The sequence below is a fragment of the Ascaphus truei genome, chromosome 8, assembly GCF_040206685.1.
Source record: "Ascaphus truei isolate aAscTru1 chromosome 8, aAscTru1.hap1, whole genome shotgun sequence".
NCBI lineage: Eukaryota > Metazoa > Chordata > Amphibia > Anura > Ascaphidae > Ascaphus > Ascaphus truei.
Genome location: NC_134490.1, coordinates 69,836,837 through 69,846,530, shown reverse-complemented (window position 1 = coordinate 69,846,530; position 9,694 = coordinate 69,836,837). Strand labels below are relative to the sequence as shown.

Below are 9,694 nucleotides of genomic sequence, written 5' to 3'. Positions count from 1 at the left end.
CCAACTCTCACCCCTGTATATTTTATACTTGCCTTCATTATCTTTAGATATTTCCTTGGAACGGTTTGGTTTTGGAATAGTGGGATTAGTAACCATTGTAGATTTGCTGCAGGCCTTTTAAATGGAGAGACGATGGTAGGTGAGCTTTGTACAGCACAGAGAATCAGTGTGTTTCTGTGCACTGCGTATAAAATACATGTGCTGTGGAGATCCTAAACATACTGTAATAGTACAGTTTGCATACTTATTAATATACTTATGCCCGTTCCATTTTAGTACGGTGATGTATCCCCAGTTATATTAATACACACACTACAGGGGAATTATTCTCTGTTTATTGGGGAAATTATTTTTAATGAACCCTTTTAGTGCACATGCTCTATCCTTGTGCCATTCTCAGGAAGTCTTGCAATCTCTTGTTATTTTCTGTATATCACTAAGCACATACATGTATTTTTATATTAAATTATTAACTCGTCTTTATTAGATCTTCACATTACTATAATAGCAGCATACAGTATGCAGCGTCACAAGCTGGAGTATTGGATGGTGATGGAACATGGCGTACATTATTGCAACATGCCCTGCATGTTAATGTTATTGTCTCATACCCCTATTGTATTACGCTGCAGATTATGTTGGCGCATTAAACATAAATGATATCAATAATACGTCTGTTCCTGACATATGGTTAGAAAATGTAGTCTGATGTTAATGTAAACCTTATCTATGGGATACTGCAGTCTATGTGCAAATCATGGCTTAGGCTCCACAAGACATTTTATTTGTTGCCCTTTTTGGGATTTAAAAAAATGACACTCATTGGTTTTAGGGATCATGCCTGTGTTTGTAATGTATATACATCCAGCATGTTGTTTATCTACAGAATAATATTTTTGAACACGTTTAGCTGTTCTTGCACCTTTAATGCAGTGGATAACACTCATATAAAAAGTCATATATGGATATTTCCCTGTAATTCATCATGGTAAACCAGCCTACTTGAAAGAAAGCACTAAACAAAAGTCTGTTCACACTAGTAACAAAAAGGTTTGGCTGTGCTGTATTTATCATGCAGCGTCTTTCTCTGATAAAACAGGAGGAAACAGTGCATACAGATGTCATGGATTTTATTTCTTTAGTTATGTGATAATATCCTAGTTCCCTTTCTATGGTGTAATCATTAATACAACATGTCAGGGCACAGTGTTCAGAGGCAAACACACAACATACAACTAATCCATTTTTGGAAGGATTTTGCTAATAATAAGGCATTTAAAGACAGTCCAAAACCTTATTTTAAACTTGGCACGTCTGTAAGAAGAAACCATCTCCATTGGACATCCACGTGTCTATGTAATGGGGTTGCTTTTCATCACCTGCTTCTGTATTTGACAATTCCTCTTTGGTGTGACGCTTTGTCTGCTAGTTGTCTGGCTCAGGTCAAGGCTGGTAATAACTAATATGCATCTTGAAATGTTGTATGCTTGTGTGGATGCAGTGCTCCTGGGGGTGTTACTTACCATTGTATTTATTAAAGGGCGTAGCATGACGTATTTGCGATCACGTGATGAAACATGTACACATTTAGAACAACAATTATATCTGTGTTCTTTTGAAGAAAAAAAAATTTTAGGAAAATTTACGACTGTCATTAGAAAAAATTGAGCTTAGTACATTTGTGAAGACGTCACATTATTGTATAACAGGAATGTGCTATGTCAGTTTAGAATTCCGTCACCTTTTTTCACTACTACTGTGCTTCTAAATTACGCTAATCCCCAATATAATGAGTGTACAAAGTCCAAACTTCCACAAACTAAGTGTTGCAAAATGTGTAAGCAGATTGTGTATTAGGAATGTGATTTTACTAATGAGCGATTGACACTATGACAATACTCTCACAGTCTATTCTGTTGACATCATGCATCTGACTGTGTACTAATTTTGCACAGAACAGCATTTATTTCTATCCTGGAAATGCGGGTGCGGGGGGAGAACATTCTCAAAATATAATTGCATGTTTCATCTTCTAACAAGCCAAGTGTTTTGGAAAGTTTAGGACCATCTACCCCTTTATTGCTGGAAATGGCTTACAATCTCCATACAATATATTGCATTCCCCTTCCAGTTGAATTACTGCTAAAGAAATGTAATCTGATGTTTGGTTTTAGGGCCAACAACAGGAGCAATGCTGTTTTTGATATTAAACATAAATCTGTGCTCACAGAAAATGTTTTGCGTATGTCTTATACTAGTTTGATATTTTTTGTTAAATATATAACCCGTGTGAAGGAATAATTAATAGTGTGACAATTCTAATTCATACTGTTCTATCTAAGTTGTAAAATCGACTTTTCTCAAGGCCTAACATTAGCACCCTCATCCTGGTCTGGCTTCTCCACTTTTTTGGTTGATACAATGGTTTCCTCAATGATTTCCTCATAAGTCTCCCCTATGTGGGCAGACGGTTTCGAGGCCACTTTAGAGACCTCATCTTTCTCATCTTTCCTAAAGGACACTACGGCAGGTGTAATCTTTGAGGAGGATGAGCTGTAAACCCGAGATTGATAAGAATAACTTGGAGTCGGATTTGGAGGCGTAATGGTAATTCCTCCAGCGCTGAACCTGGTTTCTTCACCCTCCAGCAATTTCCTGTAAGCAGATAATAAAAAAAAAAGAACAATTCGTACAAAGTGTAAATCCAAATAAGGACACATTATCCCTCATAAGAGGAAGAGAAAACCTCGCTCAAGCTACAACTGGTGATGTGTGCTACCAGGGAGTTTGTCCGACTTATACAAAGAGACTGATGGGTCGTGTTGAAGAGTCACAGTCCACATTATCCCTCACCCACATTCTATTTTTCCTTCCTCGGTTTTAATAGAATATATCAAAGCAGCATTAGGGTTGTGTTGGTGCCTGCTAAGGAAATATACACAAGTACAGATTTCCCAAAGGGTAGCGCTTCACTGAAAACTTGAAATTTGAGAGACCAAGTTCGGTAAAATGATTACTATTTATTTAAACAACACGACAAGCACAGAGGCCTCCTACGCGTTTCTCACCCTTCGATGTTTTCTCGTGGAGTGAATAGTCACTGCCAGAGTGGCACAATATCTATAATTAAACTCCTTGAGAAAGCCCCGAAGGGTGAGAAATGCATATGAGCTTTCTGTGTTTGACGTGTTGTTGTCTAAGTACATTGTAACCTTGTTACTGAACTTGGCCTCTTCAAATTTCCAGTTTTCACTGAAGCGCTATCCCTTTGGGAAATCTTTACTTGTGTGATAATCTTCAAGGCATGCATCAAGAAAATGCTGTCTGGAGATGCTGAACACAATTGAGACACAAGCATGGTTACACAGAACCCATGGTATGAGAAGGCAGTCTGACAAAGGTATATTTATGTACTATAAGAGACAAGAGAGTTGTGTATTGTTGCTGTTTGTTGTTGATAAAGAGGTTTACATTCAGTGCCCAGCATCCATGATGTTTGGTATGACCCAGTAGGACTGATTTATTCTATCTATATGTTGTACACATTAATTTTAGTTGCAGAAGACTAGTAAATATGTAATATATCTGTAATACACTATTCTATTTTTCCAGTAAAAAGAGAAAATACATTGCTTAAAGTAGTCTTTATATAAAATCCTGTCACCATCAATACTATAATTTTTAAATGGAAATTAAATAACAGCAGATCATGAAACCCACTCTCATAACATTGTGAAAATCATAAAAAATATCATTGGAAAATGTTGAAATTACCGATATGCAGCTATCTCTATATCCAGTGCCATTTTGACATTGAGCAGATCTTGATATTCTCGCAGATGACGAGACATTTCACCCTTTGTGCTTCTTAGGTCATTTTCCAGCTCATTGATGGTATCCTGTAAGTAAGAAAAGACTCGCTTATCCAATCCCATTGCACACAGAAACCTTTGCAATTATGCATATTGTGATGACAGAATAACTGGTACCAGTGTTTTTCACAGGGAATAATCTGTGGCACTGTTTCAGCTGTAACTGCTTCTTTTGGGTGGTGGTATGGAAATGTAGATTCCGTGAAACCTATTCATGGCTGATTATTGATCCAATTCCAACATCATCTCAGTTCTGTAATTCACTACAATATTAGGAAGTCTGAGTAACACAATAAACAATTGAATTAAATGAAAATCCAACAGTTTAGTTCATTTTATTTTAGTTGCAACATTATTTAACACTATAACCCTGTTATGTAATCCCCTTTTAAAAGTCCTACTTTTTCTCGTACTATTTCGACACCAAGTTAATACCTTGCCAACATATTTCTTTGGGGCAATTGCAAGTCATTAACTCTGGATTTAATAAAGTGGCATGTTTAATGCTTGATTTGAAACATTTGAATATATATAGTCTCTTGGCATCATTTGGTCACCTATATGCACCTTCAGCCCTTTCACCACAGAGAAAATATAACATACAGTAGCTCTGACATACTGTCCATTTCTGGTCAGCCACCTGGATATTTTGCAACGCCCTCTCTGTTCTTCCCTCTAAACCCCAGTAATAACTCGCTGGAGAGTCTTCCTTTACAAAAATGGGAATCTGTTGAAGTCTAAAAGGATTTGGGGGCAATGGTTATAACAGTGGTGACCATTAGCTGTATGTATTGAATGTCTCTAGGGTTCTATTTTGAGCTTTGTTCTTTAGACAGTTGTACAGCAGAAGAATGCTTTACTTTACATGTTTATTTTCAGGTGCCTCACATTTTGTGTTGGTTTCAGCTATAATGAAACAAAAATAATAACTTGCCACCATTAGCAAGGTGCTGCTCCTTATCTGAGAAAGATGGCGACTGAAGTAATATAATGGGTGTGGTCCTGGCTAATTATAATGTTCCAGGATGATACATTGTGACCATTGTTTTCTAGTTAAATGTTTATTTGGAATATTACATTATATTTGTCATAAGAATGTCTTGTTTGGAAGAAATCACACTGTTTTTAACTCCATTTACAAAATACAAGCATCTGACTTGTATTTTAAAGATTTTATCTTAAACATTTGCTAGTACAAGTTATGACCGGTGGCACAGAATATGTTGTTTAATTTAACGGCTTTAATTTGTATCTATACCTGCAGTCGGATATGTTTATACTATAATAATGTTACTCTATAATATATGTGAGAATTCCCTGTGCAATCATAAAAAGGTCTGAGCTAAGAATATAGAAGCATATTATGTTTAGGGACAAATAATTTATTATTAATATTGGTCATTGTTGCTTCAGTGCTGGGAGCAGTGCCTGCGTTCTGTGCTGTGATAAATTGTAGACAAGCTTTCCAAAATAGTACCTTTCCCAGTTCTTCTTTCTGTGTTAAAACAACCTAATGTTTGGGAAGATGCTTTGTTCACCAGTGAAAGGTCTGTGTCATGAAACAGAATAAAGCTAATGTTTTGTCTCTTTTAACCCCTTCAGAGCTAACTATGGTTAATATTTCCATGACCCTTCACTGTAGTGCTAGACTTTTGATGGTACACATGACTGCTTTTTTTTATTTACAAACCTACCATTTTACTGCTTGTTTTAAAAAAATAAATTATTTTATATGACAGGTTTTTTTGTTTCATACAACCTAATATTTTTGGATTAGGTTGATACTTCTGCTGCTTTTGACAACAATGATGCTACTGTGTTCAGTAGTGTTGGGGTCACGTTATGTGAATATTCCAATGAAGTGAAATCAGTGCATTCTGTTTTTCCCTTCCCCTTTTTTTATAGAAACCCTTGGGTGTTCTTTGTTGGTTTAGTGAGAGTGCCCCTCCCTGTCTCTCCCTCCCCCCCTCCTTTCTTACACAGGCTTTAGAAGGCACCTGCAGTATGCTACCTTGTTTCAGAAAGTGCTTTAATATAAACTAATGATTACACTAAAATACTCATATGATTATCTTTATATCGTGATTTCCTAAACCTTTTTTCAAGATTGTAACATGAAAACAAAAAAGTACTGAAAGGTGTACATTTTTATGCCTGAGTCCAATATGTGAAGATGTCCTTTTCTCTTATGAAATAAATATATTATTACAAATATATATGTATGCCAAAAAAACACAACCACCTGCCATTTTCAATCACATAGACAATCACATAAAATTTAGTCTCCTACTATTTCTAATGTAATATTTTCAAAATTGAGTGTTCTAATGTGTGACTGCTCTTTAATATTTCAATATGAACTAATAAGTACAAAAGTGGGTCACCTATAGCTTCACTACAAAGAATATTGTGAAATTCATTATTTAAAAAAAAAATCCATTAACAGAACCTATAAACTTTATTGTTGAAATGTAAATAGAATGAGTTGGAAAATGTTGTTCCCAGTTCATGTATCTTTGTATTTGGTATTGGATTCGTCTTTTCCATTCTGGTTTCTGCCTTTAACAAACATAGTGTGCAATTTAAATAGCGGATTCGCAGGTAAGAAGTGAAGATAAAACGGGACATTCGTTCAGAACCTTGGAGAAGGTTCTTCTCCATTAAACCAAAACTATAGGTAATAGGGGCTGATGGGGCTGGGGATTCTACATTTAGCTATTGAAAATATTAAGGGGTTTTAATGAGAGTACCTTTTGTCAGACAATAAGATGAAAGCGTGAGAATGATGTACTCTAGCCATTTGTGATCATTGGCAGATGCGATTTAAAGACAGGTGAGTTTTACCTGGAGTCCAGCTGATTCTGCTAAGTTTCTTTCCTCCATCTCTTGAAGCTGCCTTTCTAGAGACTCATTGGTACCGCGTAGACTCTCGATTTCAATGGTCCTGGACTGGAGCTGCCTCCTGTAATCATTGAGCTCTTCCCTGCCGGCTCTGATGGCTTCTGTGCTTCGCGATGCCTGCTCATTTAGGTTAGCATATTTCGACTTGTACCACTCCTCAGCAGACTGCATGTTTTTAGAAGCCAGAGATTCGTACTGGCCTCGAATCTCCTTCAAAGCTGAAGTGAGATCAGGTTTTGATACCTCCATCTCCACGGAGACTTGGGAAGATTGGATCATGGACATAAGCTCAGTCACTTCTTCTTCATGGACTTTCCTCAGAAAAGATATTTCATCCAAAAGAGATTCCACCTTCTTCTCCAGGTCCAGGCGAGCCAATGTGGCATCATCAACATCCTTCTTGTGGGCTTTAAGAGCATACTCGGTTTCCTCTCTCATTCGGATCTCATCCTCATAGTTCCCTTTCAATTTCTGCAGATCATCTTCGAGATTGTCCCTTTCTATGAGGATCTGAGCCTTCTGGGCGTTCAGGTCCTCCAACTGGGCTCGAAGGTCTTTAAACTCTTGCTGGTATAGTTCTCCCAACCTAGAGGGCTCAGTCTGCCTCTGCCTCAAGGCTGCCAGCTCTGTCTCCAACACTTTGTTCTGTTGCTCCAGGTTATGGACTTTCTCAATGAACATGACAAACCTGTCATTGAGCCCCTGGAGCTGTTCCTTTTCATTTGTGCGAATGATCTTGTACTCATTGTTCTGAGCTGAGGTTTGAAACAGGTCTAAGTTGTCCCCAGAAATGTAGCTGGCCCCTCTGGCGGACCTCCTGTAAGAAGACCCAGAAGGTACATTGCTGCGTGACAGTGGTTGGGACCTGAAGCCGCCAGAAATCGTGGTCCTGGAAGAAGAGCTGCTCCCTCCTACGCGACTGGATGACACCCGGGGAGGATCTCCAAAAATCTTCCTGTATGAGGACGAGAGGTAGTGATCTGAACCGAAACTCATCTTGGAGGCAGGATGAGGGGAGGGACAGCGGGGCACTGCCTTTTATACAGAGAGGCAAGATCAATAGCTGGATAATGGGTAACCGCTCGGGTAATCACTTGATGTGATATTAACCCTTTCCTTGCTTTAGTGTTGTATTTTTCGTATGTGCTGAATTTTTTTGCTGGTTATAATTTTCAGCAGGTGACAGGATGCAGAAGTTACAATGCTACTGATGCTGATTTACAGATGGAACTGTCCACTTTGCCGCAGTGCTGATGTCAGTGCTACTGCTAATTCCCAGGACTATTCCTCCTGACACTGGAGCTTCTATATACTGTAACATCCTATTCACCCACCCCTCCTGTAACATCCTATTCACCCACCCCTCCTGTAACATCCTATTCACCCACCCCTCCTTGAATTACACAGGGGAAAACCCGTTACACAATTGTTTATACAATTTCAATCTTGGGCAAAAAAAAAAGAAGCATTATTTTCATTGTCCTCTGGTGAACTTCAAACAGTAAATGTAGAGCAAGATTAAAAGAGATAATATAATATTGCAGTTGCATCACTGTTACATAAGCAAATGCTTTGTTTTTTTATTCTGTATGTAATTTGAATCCCATACATCGTTCAAAACTCCAACACAAAGGTTTTACACATCTCCCGTTACTTTTATGCAGTCTGCTTCTTACCCTGCTTAAAGCTTATCTTTATTATTCCCAGCTCTCTCAAATAGAAGTTATTTTTTTTGTAAACAATGCTTCTGTATTTTTCTCATACATGTCAATTAAGTGAGCCCTACCCCTATTATAATGTTAGCTAATATAAATGTCATTAGATTTTTATAGTATATTTGCTACTTTTAATTATGGAATGAACACCTTAACTACTGATTGTATAATAAAAAAACACCTACAAAGCTAAACTGTGTTGTGTTGTTCTAAGATGTTTGTAAATAGATGGGAGGGGAAGAGGGAAAAATGGGCCCTGCTCAGTTGAAGAATTAGACTTTCTGGAGTGGTGCTATCTGGGGTAGAGAATAGATGTGTGTGTGTGTGTGTGTGTGTGTGTGTGTGTGTGTGTGTGTGTGTGTGTATACACACACACACACACACATATAAATACATAGATAGACAGAGATCCCCTCTGCTCCACTAGTAATTAACATTTTCAGAATACAATAACTCAATTAAAACCTAAATTGTAGCGCTCTCACTGAATAAAGTATTGTATTAATACTGAGTCAAATGCTCTCTGCTTTTATGACCAGGCTGTTTACAGTTTGAACACACAAAGCTATGTGTACAAATGACCCCTTCCTCTGTAGTAGTTAATATGCAATTCCTATGCACTGTGTTTCCCATAAAATGCACCTACTCATATGTATGAGATCATTTTGGTGGTACATTTCATGCAAGGCTGAATAGGTAGGATAGATTATTTTAACCCCTGAATTCCTAGTTCAAACAACTTCAATAAAGCTCTTTGAAGTGTTACGATAACTGAGCTAACCCCTGTGACGGGAGACGCGCTAAATAACACATTTATATTTCGTGGGTCCTGATTGAGCAGAAAAGGTTGAGCAAAATAAACTGAGATTTATTCCCTTGATAGGCAAACACACGACAACTGCAGAATAAACTTAATAATTACACGTACGGGTATAGGAACAGGAGATAATGTCCAGAAAGGTGCAAAGCCCCAGAAGATTGTCTTTTAAAATGTAGTCCTTTTGCAAGGGCACCAATTGCCAGCCCCAATCCTTCTGTGAATGTGCAAAGTCTTTTCTGGTCCTTTGGGGTTAATCAAATAACCCCCAGCAATCACAGTGTCCTAACGCAGAGTTTTGTCCTTGGTTCCGATATAATAAGACTCCACTTTGCGTTCCAGGAATGTGCTGCTGCTCTTCTCTGCTCACATGGTAGAATGAAAAACGA

General features: G+C 37.8%; 1 protein-coding gene across 1 annotated transcript; it reads right to left on the bottom strand.

The window, feature by feature from the left end:
• Nucleotides 1-1,113: 1,113 nt before the first annotated feature.
• INA (internexin neuronal intermediate filament protein alpha) lies at nucleotides 1,114-8,050 on the bottom strand. The gene is made up of 3 exons (XM_075612516.1): nucleotides 6,717-8,050; nucleotides 3,775-3,899; nucleotides 1,114-2,655 (listed from the first exon to the last, which is right to left on the bottom strand). Exons 1-3 carry the CDS (start codon nucleotides 7,767-7,769, stop codon nucleotides 2,361-2,363), a joined length of 1,473 nt encoding a protein of 490 aa, XP_075468631.1. The 5' UTR covers nucleotides 7,770-8,050; the 3' UTR covers nucleotides 1,114-2,360.
• Nucleotides 8,051-9,694: the final 1,644 nt, after the last annotated feature.

Bases quoted from the DNA above. Each gene is read 5' to 3' on its own strand.
- INA (XM_075612516.1), bottom strand. From the start codon at position 7,769: ATGAGTTTCGGTTCAGATCACTACCTCTCGTCCTCATACAGGAAGATT. The intron at 3,900-6,716 runs GTAAAACTCACC...TCTTACTTACAG, and splicing joins CAGAATCAGCTGGACTCCAG to GATACCATCAATGAGCTGGA. The intron at 2,656-3,774 runs GTAATTTCAACA...ATCTGCTTACAG, and splicing joins ATAGAGATAGCTGCATATCG to GAAATTGCTGGAGGGTGAAG.